Below are 16,831 nucleotides of genomic sequence, written 5' to 3' on the forward strand. Positions count from 1 at the left end.
GCAAAGTGCATGGAATTTGTACACAACTTCTTGGATAAGAAGTGAAACGTCTTCAAAGCAAAACAAGAAAGTCCATCTGCCTCATGAAAAAGCATCTTTGGGATAATTATGACCTGAGAATCTCCATAGACAAATTTGTACACAGGCTGCATTCTGAAATGAAAAGAGTAAGCTCAGATTCTCATGACACAAGGGAGTCACCTATTGGAGAAAGGTATTTTTCCCAGTAGTTTTCCTCTGGTAACAGCAGAAAAAATTAAGAAGTTGGAAGTCCGCTGAAGATGTTACCTAGCCTTATAATAAACATTCGGAAATCAACCCAAAAGCTCAGAGAACAAACCTCCATCCTCATCCTACACCTGAGCTACAGATATTTGCCACTATTGCAAACTTAAATGGGCATGCAATGCTCAGTCTTGCCTGCTATTGGGAGACTTTTGCTGCAAGATGATTGTCAATTTGCAAACAGCTACACTTCCTCCACAAATGCCCCTGCAAACAAACAACTGCCAAAAGTATACGCTACCGACCACCGAACAACCACCCACACGCATGGAAACTAGCCTTCCAAAACAGACGCAAAAAACTTCAATTCATGATCACTGATGCCCACAACCACCTGGGAAAATGCCAATGCATCATTGATGAACAAAAAAACACATGCCTCAAGTCCATTGGACAGGACCTGACAGACGCTTTAGAATGCACAATCAACAGGAATGCCAACAAAAGACAAACCCAACAATGCAGTTCATTACAGGAGAAACTCAATACGATCATCCCAAAACCATAAGACAACTACTCAGAACTTTAGATCAGAAATCTATCAGAGATGTGTGAGGACGAGAAGACCGTCCTCACACATGGCCTCAATTTCAACCACAAAACCACTGACCCCATTAAATTCCTAGCGAATCTTGAATCCATTCTAAAAACAAGCCACCTGGACCAAGAAACACAAGAAGACATCAGGCAAAGAATCATCCCCAACATACAGTGTGATAGACACAACAAAACAGTCAGCCAAATGGGGAAGAGAGCACTGAAGAAACTGAAACAAGATGAAACCATTGTCATTCTATCGGCAGACAAAGGCAGACTGACTATGGTCATGGACAAAACTGACTACATCAGCAAAGTTGAAAACCATTGTGGACCGGTACCATGCCAGCAACTGGTCTGCACAAACAAGCAAAGCCCCAACTGTGAGATGCAGGCAGCACACAAAACCACGCAATCTCTGGTCCACAGAAAAGCCTCTCTCCACGGAACCAGTCCTGATGCCCAAAAGGTTGGGGACCTCTGATTTAAATGACACCAATACCTATCAAATAATTCACAATGATCTGACAAAACAGCTAGAGAACAATGGAAAATGGAAAATGGAAAAAGAAAAACAGCTAACACCACTAAAGAGAAAGCACATACCACCACAAGATTCCTCAACACCCAGATTCTATGGACTCCCCAAAATACACAAGATGTCACTGATTAACATCAACCTGGCTAAACAAATCATATATCATCTATTCACCAAACACCACACCCTCAAAGATGACTCCGCCACAGAACACTCCATGTCCACAGAAACCATCATGAAACTTCTGGATTTATGCCTCAACACATACTTCAAGTTCAATGGGAAAATCTACAAGCAGGTACAAGGTATCCTGATGGGATCACTCATATCCAGAAGCAGTCATGCAATGACTCAAATCCACAGCCCTACCTACCATCCAACCAAAATTTTCGAGACGATATGTTGATGACACCTTCATCATCCTCAATTAACCCTACCATACACACAAGGGGTATTGAAAATGACAGCCAAATTGAAGAAACACACTATCTACTCAATAACATATTCCTGGGATCAAATTCTCATTCAAAGAGGAAACAGACAAAAGATTTCCATTCTTGACCAGCAGACTCGACAATGGAGAAACTCACTCACACAGATCAAATTCTCAACTTTGCAAGCAACCACCCCACCGTACACAAAACAAGCTGCATCTCTTCAAAAGGGCCAAGACATACTGTGGCACCACAGCACTAAAAAAAGTAGAAGAGAATTGGCAGCTTGAGATCTTTCTCCACAATGGCTATCTGAAAAACTTTGCATGGGAATACACACACCACCCAAACCACTACACACCACACAGCCAACCACTATGCAAAAATTAACCTTACCATACACAAAAGGGGTGTTGGAAATGACAGCGAAAATTCTCCAGCCTCCAGGAATAACAATACCATCGCCCACAAACCCACAGCCACACTCCACCAGGAATTATCCAGAATCAAAGACAAGATACAGAAGGATGAAAGAAACAATGTAATGTACAAAATCAACTGTAACAATTGCAAACAATTTTATGTAGGACATACGTCATGTCAATTGAAAACCAGAATTCATGAACATCAGGTGACAGTCAATTGGCATGATCCCAAATCTCTAATTGCTACCCACACTGACACTGAACAGCATCTATTCAATTGGAGCAATACAGGAATCATCAGCCAAACTACCACCCGCCATGCTTGTGAGTTTATTGAAGCATGGCACTCCACAAGAATTCCATCAACAGACACATTGACCTACTGGTACAACCAACCTATGAAAACCTGAAAATTCAAATTAGTCACACAACGAACCAGCAACAGCAACATCTTATCCATGCAACCCCTTACCAGCACTTCACCTTCCAATGAACCTCACCTGATGTGACCCTCTCATCACAAACCCTATTGCTCACAAAGCCTTTATAAGCAGAAGAACACCAACATGACATCCCTTAAACTCTGCTGAAGATGTTACCTAGCCTTTGGAACATTTGGAAACCAACCCAGAAGCTCGGAGAATGAACCCTCAGAGAATAAACCCTCAGATCAAAAAGATTTGGGGAATTGGTAAAACTACCAGGAAGAAGGTGACTTATATTGCAAACTTCAGATTGGCATGAAATCAAATATTTCTTATAATTACTTATAGTAGTGAAATCATAAGCAGAAATTGAAGGAAATTGTAGTCTGTATTCAGTTGTCGCCCAATATTATAATGCTAATAGTAACTATTCACTTGCAATTTCTAGCATCATGAAAACATTTTCTAATAAATTTCTAACCACTTTCTACAAAATACTAAGCATGAATACATTCCTCTTTTTCTTTTTAATTCTTCTGAAAATTTGAATGACATATCTATTTTTCATTGCAACTAATCAGGAAGGGTATTCCAGCAAATTGGACCTGATTCAGTCTGCTCGGAAGGGAGTGAAGACATATATGTATTTAAATGTCTTGATTAACCCATTAGAAAAATATCAATCTGAATTAACTTTATAATTGCAATTAGATGAAGCAGATGGCCTTAGCTTTTCCTACAAAATAAAGAATATAATTAGTATGTTCTTTAAAACCTCTTGTACAAAATATTTAGCATAAGATGTAGAAAAATAAATAAAAAAATAGAATTTTTGAAAATAGCTGTTTTTCAAAAATCAGTAGGATACTGAAGTAATAAAAGATACGTACAAACGTTTATCTTCTGATCTGCAGCTATTTCAGATTTTATCATCCATCATTCTCACCCGGCAAGTCTTCCTTTGTAAATTCTTGAAGTTCTATGCGTTTGATGGTGTAGTTTGACAAAGCTTGATAATTACTACATGTTTAGTGTACACGCAAATGTATGTCACATCCACAAAAAATGCTGTGCTTCTTGTCCAGGGTCCTGGCAACTGCTTGAAGTGTGCTCATGTAAAAGATGGTCCACATTGTGTTAAATCATGTCCTGCTGGCATTTTGGGAGAAAATGATACCTTAGTCTGGAAATATCCAGATGAAAATTCAGTATGTCAGTTGTGCCATCCAAATTGTGTTCGTGGGTAAGTGAAATTTTTTTTGTCTTAATTGAAAATTAATTGAAAGGATCATATGTTATAATTTATAAAAATTCAATTTATAAACAAAACAGAACCTTAACTGGCTTAGGAATATGAAATCAATGAACAATCAAACATAAATAAAACTGATACTATAATTTATCTCTTTAGACTTTTTTTATACTATAGTATTAAAAATTTGATAGTTTGGTATACTGTCAGTTTTCTTCTAGGGAACAAATATCAACTTTAATGAGGAAATTTAATCAATATAATTACATGAGTAAAAGAATGGTTGTAATGTTGCATAACATTACCATTCTCTTCTGATTTAAGCTTTCTCCCTATAACCATACTGATACGTCCACAAGATACTGTGATTATTTTCTTTAGCTATTTAAGTTTTTCATTTTATAAAGGCCTCTAACAAAGCTAAAATTTTGAGAATTGGAATTGTAGTGACATCTGGTGGATAGTTAATATAAAATATTTCAGGGACCACTAATAGTACCAGAATATTGGTATTATGAGTCCACAGGGATTAAATCCGATTGATTTTTACTGGCAATTGTAATTTGGTGCTAGTAATGACAGTATTCCACAAAAAAAATTCCTAGCTTTTCCTTAAATGTCACTATAACTCTCAGTTTAATCGACCTTGGCTTAGTGGATTTCAAATACAATGGATAAATTATTTGTTCAATTTCCGCTCACATTTAGTGGATAAATGTCCATTAAATTAAAGTTTTATGGTAAATGGTTGATTTCAATTGTGGAATAATAAATTGGTAAAAAAACATATGTTCAGATTAACGAATTCTGCATGGTTTGTTATACTGAAGTTATACAGTATTCCAGAAATCCCCAACCTATGTGTTGTAGCCTCTTGGCCACTGGGTCACATGAGTGGCTGGCCAGTGCATGCTTGCATGTGTGCACACTCACTCCCTGCCCTTGTGTCAGTGCCAGCTGAACCATGAGCCAGTGCTAACCAAGCTATGAGCTGTGTGCCGGCGCTAACCGAGCCACAAACCTCTTGCCGGCATTAGCCAAACTATGAACCTCGTGGCAGTGCTAGAGAAGCCATAAGCCACAAGCCTCTTGCCAGCACTAGCTGAGTTGCAAGCCGGCACTAGCAGCCCCATTTGTGGAGCACGTATGCTCATGGCCCTGTTTGTGTGCATGCACAGGCAGCCACATTTGTGTGTGTACATGCATGCATAAAGGTGCCTGTCCCTCCCTTTCCCACTGGGCCACCCAGAAAGGTTGGCAACCCTTGCAGTATTGCATAGATACTCCTTTATACAACTGTGATATTTTGAAAGAGCAGGGAAGCGAATGAAATGAGCTGTATCATAGTCACAGAATAACCACACATGCGGAATTTTTTAAGACTAGTATACTGACTGTCACATTTCATCCGGAATAAAATGTGGGTTTTATAGTTCAATTACAAAATCACAATAGCCATGTCCTCTTTGATATCAAGTGTGTATTTAAACTGAGTGACTTCTTGGTCAGTGTAAATAATGATCCTGTCAGCACATACCCAACAATGTACCATTACTGAGAAATCCTTATATAAAAACAAAGTTGATTTCCTTGAAATCATATGGGATCTTTTTTTTTCTGTGAACATTAACCACACATGACCTAAATACATGTGTAGACATAATCATAAGGATCCTGGTTATCAGATCACTGTGCTGCTAAGAGTAGGTATTGATTTTTTAGGAAAGTTCTACAGATTTGGCCCCTACATATAACAACATGCCACCCACATGGAAATTATTTGCTCAAAAGTGACAATCATGTGGCTAGGATATCATGAATGTAAAACATCTCTATTGTCGGGATCTCCATTGTTGGTCTAGCGCTTTGCTGGGTTCCTGCCATCAAAGAGGAAGGGAGGGGGAGATATTTGGGGCAATCCACACCTATGTATCTAATGGTGGGAAATGGGGAGGAGGAAGTGACAATGAAAGAAGAAGACTAGATCACCAAAACGATTTGTACCAAGATCTTCAAGGCCGTGTGCTCTGAGAATGGAATGTTACCAGTTTCACAGCTTAGAGTTTCACAAACCATCACATTGGCTGGCCGGGATACTGGTCGGGGGGAGGGCATGGGAGTTGGAAAGAATAGCTTTATATTTTGGCGGGAACACCAGATTCCCTCTGACTTTGCTGCAACCAGTTTCTTTCAGTAAAACTTCCTTTACTTCAACTAAATAGAGTCACAAGTCTTACTTTCCTGAGAGAGCAAACAGAATGTATTGCCTCATTCTTAAAAGCTACATAATCACATAAAATAACACAAAATGGATTTATGTTCTAAAGTTGTAGTTGTAAGAATGGTCTTTATGTTTGAATATACTGAATATACATGCTTGAATATACTGATGGACAACTTGGAATGCAGAGACTAGTAAACTAATTCCATTTATAAAGATTAGTTCATAATTCAATCTATAGAGATATTTAGCAGATTTCAATCACTCTCCATGCTGATGATGCAGCTGTTGTTTTCTAATATAAAATTGGTTAATAGTTTAATGGTTTGCTTTGTCACAATGATTCTGCAGTGTATAGTAGTGCAGTTGTTCCTCTTTCATCATTGCAGTTGCCCATAATAAGCCACACAGAGACAATGTTACAGTCAACATTGATTATTATATGTATACTGATAGAGATCTGCCACATAGATGGGAAAGCTCTAAGGAAAACTAGGACTGTGGTCTAGAGTGGAAAATAAAAACATTTCAAAAGGGAGTGGCAAACTACTTTAGTACTAGTGCTAAAAAAAACACAGGAATGTGTCCACAATCCCCAGGAATAAAATTTGAATTAAAGGACAACTTTATTTTGTTTAACTTTAGGCTTAAGCAAGGCATTCATTTAGAATCACTTCATCATAGATTTATTTTAGAGTTACATTTGTGCTTTGTAAAAAGCATTTTTACAAAATTAATTTGATTGAGAAATGTGGAATAATGCCTAAAGTAATTTTGGGTTGTGTTCCACTATGGTCACCATTGGGGGAATGAAAGAACTTTAAATATTTCTTACAGAATTATTTAAATGATTGCTTAGGTGCTGAATGGGAAGTTGTTAGAGAAAAAAGGCAGAATATCTACTATTCTTATTAAATAGTAACAGCAAGTCAACAAATTTATTTATTTATTCACTCATTCATTTAACAAACTTTTTGATCTCCTATTTCCCTCTTACAGGGGCTCTGGGCATTATATAATTTAATCAATATAATAAAACATTAAAAACCAAATAATTTAAGATTATTTCCTTATATCTTTCTATTATATTAAATTGTTTTTTAAAAGACTCTGGTACACATTCTGAGAATTTGTAAATATAATGTGAGAAGAAGCTTGCAGTATCATTTTTTTTCAAGTGTAAAATTTTTTGCCATCTTAATAAACATTTTAACAGAAGCAAAATACCAGCATACCAAAATAACAGACTTGGAAGGGATCTTGGAGGTTTTTTAGTCCAACCCCACCTGCACAAGCAGGAGACCCAATACCAGTGACAGCGAATCCTTTAGAGACCAAGTGGCCAAACTGCAACCCAAAATCCACTTATTTATCGCAAAGTGCCAACACAGCAATTTAACCTGAATACTGAGGTTTTAGTTTAGAAAAAACAACTCATACATTAACATCTTTTGCCTTAAAAGAAAAACACAATAACAAAGGTTTCAGTGATACAAACAACTTTTTATTGAAAGGTAAAAGTTTGCATTTGGCATGCTTTTGAACAATTAATGTGATTTTTGCTGCTGTATGCATGCTGATAATTTGTCTAGCCTTGGCTTATACTTTGTAAGTTTGAGAGCAACACATGCAGCACTCAGGTCATCTGTTAGTCTGTTTCTGGTGTCAGATTTGATATAATTCAAAGCTGAAAACAGCTGCGAACAAGCATAAGATGATCCAAACAAAGTAAGGAAAGCAATCCCAAGTGCTTTCATTGACTTAAAATTATTTGGCAGAGAATTCCACACTTTAAGGATTTCATTTTCAGAACTAACTGTACTGTCCTTTGTCATCCTTGTTTTCACAGGATTGTTCTCAATAAGAGCAAGGCGTGCTTTGGCTTCATTTTCACCAGGAAGGGGTTTGGGAAATGGCTTTTTCCTGGTAAAAACAAGCCTCCAAGCTCTGATGCTGGTGGAGTGAGGCAGAAGAGGCCAGAGCAGACCCCTCCCCATTTCCCTCGCTTCCCCAAAGCCTCTCTTCACTAGCCTCCTTTCCAGCTCTGTTCTCCGCCACCACTTGCAAGGCAACAAAAGAAGCTTGTGGGACTACAGGTTTTAAAAAAAAGTTCAACCAGGCCTTCCAACTTTGTAAGATTTTTTTTTTCTGGAGAAGTTGGAAGGTCAGATTGATTTTTTTTTTTAGTCCCACAAACTTCTTTTGTTGCCCTGCACATGGAGAATGGAGCTGGAAAGGTGGTTAGTGAAGGAATGTGATTGCCCTGGGGTTAGGATTTGGCATTGTGGATGCCCTGGAGTGTGGTGGGGGTTAGGGTTTGGCATTGTGGATTGTGAAGTGTTTGTGCTCTGGTGGGGCTATTCAAAACACAGGGATTCCCTGCGTTTTGAAGCACCCTGTGTGATTGCATGAAAAGGAGCGCTCCATTTCTCAAGTGCCCCATTCCAGGCATACAGAGTTGCAGTCTCTGCCAGATCTCCATTGGGATAAAGTCTTTTAGCTCCTATAGAGCACTTCTAAATGCAGTCAGTCCCTGCATTTGGAAACGCTCCATAGGTGTGGAAGCATTTTTTTATCCCAACGGAAATCTGGCAGAAGACTCCGTTTCTCAAGCACCCTATTTTTTTTCCCAACAGAGATCTGGCAGAAGGCTCTGTTTCTCAAGATCTGGCAAAGATTGCAAGCTCCATACACCTGGAATGGGGCGCTTGAGAAATGGAGCCTTCTGCCAGATCTCTGTTGGGATAAAAAATGTTTTGGCACCTATGGAGCCAAACCCAGGGATTAGTTATATTTGGAAGCACTCTATAAGAGCTAAAAGACTTTATCCCAACAGAGATCTGGCAGAGACTGCAAGCTCTTTGACTAAGTTTTCACAGGAAAAAGCCATTTCTCAAGCCCCTTCCTAGCCAAAACAAGCCTGTTTGTTTTCGCAGGATTGCTCTTAAGAAGAGCGAGGCATGCTGGCTCCAGAGGCTTATTTTGGTTAGGAAGGGGCTTGAGAAATGGCTTTTTCCTGAGAAAACTTAGCCAAAGAGCAAGGCCCGTGTGCCCCTTCCCTAACCATCTGATAAACTCTCCGGACCGCCTAAAACCACTGTCCTTCCCATGTTCCAGGAAGCCCCTTTGTCCGTATCCTATCTTTCATCATCTAATTTTCAGTTAGCACATTTCGTCTCCTATAGTTATTTCAATATTTCCTCAGCTTGCAATTTCAGTTAGCTAGCAACTTCTGCTTTTCTTATTTGTCTATAATTTACTTGTCTGATTTTATGACTTTCAGGTGGCTTCTTCTATCAACCTTCATTAGAAATTTCTGAATAATACTTTATTCCTTTCACCAAGTTTCTTGATTTGTTTACCCTTTTAAGGTTTTCATCTATGGAATCCTTTCCAAGCTCTAAGTTTGTTGAAATCAGCTCTCTTAAAGTCTAAGATATTAATTTGATTTTGTTCTATTGCTTGTGTCTGCATTATATTGAATTCCAATATGACATGGTCACTCGCTCCCAAAGTTCCTGCATCTTCAATCAGCTCTGTCATTTCATCTACATTAGTAAAAATTAAGTCCAGTATAGCTTCTCTAGTTCCCTCTATCTTTCGAATAACAAAGTTGTCAGCTAAGCTCATAAGAAACCTATTTAATTTCCCACTTTATGCAGAGTTTGTTTCCTAGTTGATGTCAGGATCAGGGTAATTAAAATCTCTCATTTCTACTGTGGTGTGTTGCCTACATACATTAGTTAATTGGTTAGCAAAAAGTTCATCTATTTCTTCTGCTTGGTTGGGTGGCCTGTAGTATATGATTATGGCAATGTCATTCTTTTTTTCCCATTTATATTGATCCATAAGCTCCTAAAGCATGAAAATATCCCATATGAGTGATACTTACCGATAAACAGCTTTCCCATTTCCCAAACCTTTTGATCTCACAATTAAAATAAAGAGTTGATAGATCTATTCAGATTATTTATACTTATCTGCAATTGATTTGTCTCCTGACTTGCAACTCTGCCATCAGTGCAGTAGTCAATCATTATTTGCCCTTCCTAATCAATAGAGGAGCATAATTACTAGGGAGATGGTAAATAAGGGATGTTTAACTTATGCTGATATCAAGATATAATGATGGGATCCTTAGAGTAGTAGGTAAGTCAAGCCATGAATTCTATTCACTGCATACAAATGAAAATATTCAATTTGCCATTATTCATGTATCTGCAGTTGAAAGGACAGATCCATACCCTATCTGGACTTCCCTGAACTGTTTTTATGGTGTTTGTGCCTTTCTTACTTTGATTTTTGAGATAGTACTACAAAATCTTTCCTAGAAGATCACTACTGATATTTTTATACCCATAAGATAAAAGAAAAGAAACAACTTTTGCAAAGTACTTCATATAAATTTCTCTTAAACCATGATAATCTTGCCATATCCAAATATGTTTATTTATAAGAGTTATATGAGTTATTACTAATTTTATAGAAAGCAACTCTTGTACTTCACAACAATAATAAAACTACAAACAAAAAAACTAGGCGCCTGATCCACAATCAGTGTATATGGTTCCCTATAGTACGGCTGACTATCTAATTTTATGTGGTTTATTTTAGTGTTTTTGTTGTGATTTAACATTATTTGTAAAATAAAATGAGAGATTTATGTCTTTGTACAATGAGTTGCTTTATATATTCTCAATAGCAGAAACAGTACTTTGCTGGGATAGTGAATATATCTGAAGCTGACTGCCACAACAGCTCTCAGTAATAATCACATGGTGTTACCCTGATGTTCACAGGGCAAACAGTTAAATGTTAAATTATAATATTCTGATCTGTTTTTAATTCTGTTGCTAATCCTTCTTATTTTCCTTGCATTTGCAGATGCAAAGGACCTGGACCTGAAGGCTGCCCTAATGGGTAATTATTATTAACTAATGTCAAGTTACAGAGGTCCATTTACAGCTGTGACCAATAAAGCCAAGAACATTGTGGCAAAGGAAAGCAGATTTTAATAAAATAGATTCTGGTACACAAAGTATGTTTCTTTAGTTGTAGCTTTAGAAAACAAATCCAGATCCACTATTAGTTTACATCAATTTACAATGTTTTTTTTAATACGAATGGTCAAAAAGGAAGAGGTACTGCATTCACTGTACTCCAATCACAGCATGAACATATTAGCCAATAGGAAAGAAATCATTAATCCAATCTTATTTTTTAATCAGTTAATGGATAGAAACTTTCTATTGTGCTGCAGTGCTTCTTAGGTCCTAACCACATAATCACATCTTTGTTTTGTACAATATTAATTTTCCTAATGTCTAATTTTCTAATTATAGAAAATTTCACATAGCTGTATTGATAGATACAGATGATATAACTTTCTTTTTATGTTTAGCAAATATTATGAGGATGCATATCAAATTATATTTTGATGATCATAATTTTACAGAAATGTAAATGAACTTCACAAAACATACATGCTCTTCATTCAGTAGCCTAAATCAGGAAACTAAAAACAAAAATATTAATACTACATTTATTATCTCTGATTACAGCAACAAAATCTTGCAAATCTGACAGTGTTTCTTCTTTCCTGTACCATTATCTTCCAGAGAGCTAAGGAGGGTCAATTCTGAAGTGCTTTCTCCTCTCCCATTCCTGCTTTGGACTCAGATTTATCTTATCAGACTTTTGTCTAGGCCAGTGGTTCTTAACCTGGGCGATATTGCCCCCCAGGGGGCGATTTCATTTTTCAGGGGGGGTGATGGAACGAAAAGGGGCAACATGGGGGCGAAGGAACAAAAAGGGGGCAATATGGGGGGGATATGGGGGCGATGGAGCGAGAAGTTTTGGGGACACTTTTGAGACTTTTTCGTACAGTGAATCGCTGTATATCTGTCATACAAAAACATCAGATTGCTCGCTCTTAGTGGATTGAATTGTGTTTTCAAATGTTTCTCCAGCTAGCTTCAGTACAGAACACCGTACATATGTGAATACGCATTGCTTATCTTCGTGTGTGTTGCGCAGCAGCCTCTACCCATATAGTGGTGCGCCATTGGCCAGAATATGGGAGATATGGGGAAAAGACTGGAAATAAATTATTTGCATTGATATGTCCTGATGACAATTTTAAAGGAAACAAAAAAAGTGTTTGCATAAATTGAAGAATTATTTCCTATGTTGTGATTGAGAGGTTATGTTGGGGGAGGGGGGCGATGACAACTTCCCCATTGGCTCAAGGGGGTGATTCGTTCAAAACGGTTAAGAACCACTGATTTAGGCTACAAGCCTTCCTCCTGTCCCTCAAGATTATTCTCACAGTCCTTACAACTTCATTGTTTCAGACTGCATTTGGGGACCTACTGCCTGAATGCTTCATTACACTAAGTTATATTTTATTCCCTTTCCTTTAAAAAATATACTCTAAATCAGGGGTCCCCACCCCCCAGTCCATGGACCAGTCCCGGGCCGCGGCATGGCAGCAACTGGGCTGCACAAACAAGCAAAACCCCACCCACAAGATGCAGGCAGCACACAAAACCATGCCCCCTCCCGTCCATGGAAAAACCTCTCTCTGGTCCCTGGTGCCCAAAAGGTTGGGGACCTCTAAATGCTCATGAACGATGAACTGGCTTTATCATTAATATATAGGCAATAATAACTATTTTTGTTTTGTAGATCTAAAATCCCATCCATTGCAGCTGGAGTTGTTGGAAGCATTCTTTGCTTAGTGGTTATAGCCCTGGGCATTGGTCTTTTTGTCCGTAGACGTCGGATTGTTAGAAAACGTACTTTGCGCAGACTGCTGCAAGAAAGAGAGGTAAATATAATTAATGATTCAGAAAAGAACTAACTAATATGGACTCACAATGCACTAGCATCTTGGAGACTTTCTAAGTTGCCTGTTACTCTATATTTGTTTCAATAGGAATTATGAACTTTCTCTCTGGGATGAAACCACATTCTGCTAGCTCATAAAAGAAGATAGTATTTCTAAATATTTGTATATTTCTAATAGTATTAGGGCTATTATAATATAAATAAGGTCATGATGGTATTTCTAATGATTAGGAAGCTGATTGTTTTTTAGCAATATTTCACCAAGTAATTTATTATGGATTTATAATATTATATCACAGATGGGTTTGAATCATTGGTTATATGTTTTTCAAAAACCACCCTGTCTTGTACACTATTATAGTTAAAAAGAAACTGTTAAACCATGTCCTTTTTGATTCAATAGCTTGTTGAACCTTTGACACCAAGTGGGGAAGCACCAAACCAAGCACTTCTAAGAATCTTAAAAGAAACAGAATTTAAAAAAGTAAAAGTCCTTGGCTCTGGAGCTTTTGGTACTGTCTATCAGGTAAATTATCATCTTTTCTGAATATGTATGTATGTATTTGTGTCTGTATACTAGTGAAAAATTAGTTCTGTATAAACGTATTTGGAATTAAGTCCCACTGGCAATCGATAGAAACTGTACATAGAATCACGCTGTTGCACATTCAAATTATTATATGATTTTAAGATATATGGTACATTTATATTTACTGTATTTAAATCAAGAACCATTTATCCAAAAACTAAATAATTTATATTTCCATACTTGTTAATCAATGTATTAAAGTCTGTTCATAATCTATTTTACTTGCTAATTGTCTTAATTTCTATGTTAATTTTATCCATTTTGATTTTTCCACAGGGTCTCTGGATTCCAGAAGGAGAAAAGGTTAAAATTCCTGTAGCCATTAAGGAATTAAGAGAGGCTACATCACCTAAAGCTAACAAAGAAATTCTTGATGTGAGTTTTCTTTTTTGTTGTTGTTTTTTGAAAATTTAAAATATTGGCTGTAGGAATTTTATAGCATATAGACAAACATTGTTGGTGAAGGTGAAGTATTTGTGTCGCTGTAATATTTCTTGGAACTGATTTTTATTCTCAACGGGCTTAGGCAAAATTGGATTTGTTTGGATTCCTTCAAATAGATTCTCCATGACGCCTACCCATAATTGAGCCTGGAGTTACAGTCATAAGTAACATAAGTAATTGCAGTTGTGAGTCAAGGCATGATGTGACCCAAACTGATTTTTTGACTTTTTTTTGTTTTTGCATCAGTCATTTACAATCAGGATAGTCATTAAGTGAATTAATTTTCTCCAATGGTTATTTTTACTTGAAACCAGAAATAAACACTAAAAAAACAGCAAAAAATATTGTAATTGTGCTCATAAGACCATGGCATGCTGCAAATGGCCATAAAAATGTGCTACTTATTAAGTGCCCCAAAGTAGTCAAATGACCATCTGCAGCTATTGTAACTTTGGAACTCGGTCATGAGTAGATTTTTGTCTGTTATAACTTCAAATAGTTGCTACATGATTGGCCATAAGTTTTTTGGGTTTTTTGTAATATATTTTATTGATTTTTTAAAAACATAAATCACAATAATTGGTGAACAGTGTGTTATCTGGGTTACATTTGTAAAACAATCATTAACAATTGATTTCTATAATCCATAATCCACATAATGGTTTTAGTTGATTTCCTCTTTTCCCAAAATATCATCTTTTGCAAACATTGAATTAATACAATTGTTATTGTTTTGATAGTTAACAATTGTGTGTGTGTGTGTGTGTGTGTGTGTGTGTGTGTGTGTGTGTCTTTGGTAATTTTGAATATTGGAATCCCACGTGTGGACATTTAAAGTCAATCAGATAAAAATAAAGAGCTCTGGGATGTAAGGTAAAAGGCTTTTTTTTAATTAATTGCTGAGCTTTCGTTAACAACCTGTTAACATCATCAGAGAAAAGGGCTAAATGAGAAGGGGGGAGTATGTGCATAAATTTACATAACAGTTAAACAATGGTTGCAGTGAGGCATGTGCACATAGCGTGCTTAAGAAGCTCTTAAAGACATAAAGCAGTCAGTCTCATTTTCAAAAGTTGCGCTGGTCAGCTGTTTGAGGTTCTTGGTGCTTCGTGCTCCAGCCAGCACAAGACTGAGCACGGAGCACTAAGAACCTCATGCCGAAAAGCTGATAGGCATGCTGGATCTACACGCCAAACAGCTGACAAGCGCAACTTTTGAAAATGGTCTTGAGACTGACTGCTTTATGCCTTTAAGAGCTTCTTAAGCACGCTATGTGCACATGCTCACTGCAACCATTATTTAACTGTTATGTAAATTTATGCACATACTCCCCCCTTCTCATTTAGCCCTTTGCTCTGATGATGTTAACAGGTTGTTAACGAAAGCTCAGCAATCAATAAAAAAAAGCCTTTTACCTTACATCCCAAACTTTATATACATACATAATGAGCAGAATGAGCTCGAAATGGCCATCTTAGTCTCTCAATTTAATTCTTTAATTCTTTGTCAGAAAAAGAAATTTGGACATACATATATATGTATATATATATATATATATATATATATATATATATATATATATATATATATATATATATATATATATTATATATAGATATATATATATATATATATATATATATATACCAATATTCCTAAAAATAATAGTCACATCAATATAATATTTCTTTTCTATCCAATCATTCTGGTTCCCTTATTATAGATCCTGTTACAGTCCTTATTTTAATTTGTTTCTCCCACTAAATTCTAGGTATTCTTACTGGTTAAGATTTTCTCAAAAATTAATTAGATTTTAAAATTTAACTCTATTTTTGTATACAAACCAGCTCACACTTTTACATTTCTTAAGAAATAGATAAAACAATGGGAAAAAAGAAAGCAGAGCAAGAGTAAGGAAACATAAAAAATAACATACTATTTAAAATATATATCCCTCCTAAGCTAATATATATTTATTTCCTAAATTTCTTATTCTTTTTAACCATAATTAAAAATATGTTTAATCTTTAAACATTCCATTTAATACATCTAGTCATCTAGCCCTTTAAATCGTATTTAAAACATTTTTATCCATTATAATTTTCTTAAATTCGATCACATTTAAGTATCTAAAACATTTCCTTTATCTATTTTCAATTTTTTTATATTACTCATATCAAGAAAAAGAACAAAAAATGGAAAAAAGCATACTATATTATTTAGAATGACATATATATTCCAAAACTTTTCTATTTCTTTAACCATATTCAAACAAATGTTTCTTTTTTAAGTATTCTCTCTGGTAAGTCCCATCATCTATTTTCTTGGTTTCTACTTTAGTCTTTTTCCTTTGCCCAATATCTTTCTTAATCAATGTATTTTGCTGAATCAAAAAGTCTTTCCATATGTTCGTAAATGTAGATATAAAAAGTAAATTAGTGAAGTGTCTTTGTATGGGGCTTCTGCCTTTCAACATTTGTTGAAAATCTTTTTCTTTTCCTTTCTCTCTGCTTCTCTTATCATTTCCTTGTTCTCCAATGTTCCTGACATCTCACAGTCCATTTTATCCAATCTGTTTTCTTGTCCTCAGATTTATTTTGTAATCTTAAGGGATAAGTTATTTTTTTCCAATTCTTGTGAATTTTTTTCCATTAGGATTAAATTGTGTTTCCTTGTTTTGTTAAGTTCCATCTTTATGTCTCTATTCTCAGTTCTATATCCATTTATCTGTTTTATCTGCTCCTTCTCTGTTGTTGTTTTCTGGGAATTTTTTTGTTATAAAGTTAACTTAGAAATAGATTGATTTATATTTTCAAAGTTATTTTGGATTTC

General features: G+C 36.1%; 1 protein-coding gene across 4 annotated transcripts in view; it reads left to right on the top strand.

Moving 5' to 3' along the window:
- The window catches only part of EGFR (epidermal growth factor receptor), a 220,957-nt gene that overhangs the window by 172,626 nt on the left and 31,500 nt on the right, over window positions 1–16,831 (top strand). For all 4 annotated transcript variants that reach the window (XR_005555968.1, XR_005555969.1, XM_039336678.1 and 1 more), the window contains exons 15-19: window positions 3,730–3,887; window positions 11,002–11,037; window positions 12,805–12,946; window positions 13,370–13,492; window positions 13,832–13,930. Coding sequence is in view for 2 of the 4 variants with exons in the window: in XM_039336678.1 (XP_039192612.1) it covers window positions 3,730–3,887; window positions 11,002–11,037; window positions 12,805–12,946; window positions 13,370–13,492; window positions 13,832–13,930 (558 nt within the window). In the remaining 2 variants the exon portion in view is untranslated. The remainder of the gene's footprint in view (window positions 1–3,729; window positions 3,888–11,001; window positions 11,038–12,804; window positions 12,947–13,369; window positions 13,493–13,831; window positions 13,931–16,831) is intronic.

Source organism: Crotalus tigris, unplaced genomic scaffold (genome assembly GCF_016545835.1).
Source record: "Crotalus tigris isolate CLP2741 ecotype Arizona unplaced genomic scaffold, ASM1654583v1 scf7180000017666.379230911805:20528666, whole genome shotgun sequence".
Taxonomy (NCBI): Eukaryota; Metazoa; Chordata; class Lepidosauria; order Squamata; family Viperidae; genus Crotalus; species Crotalus tigris.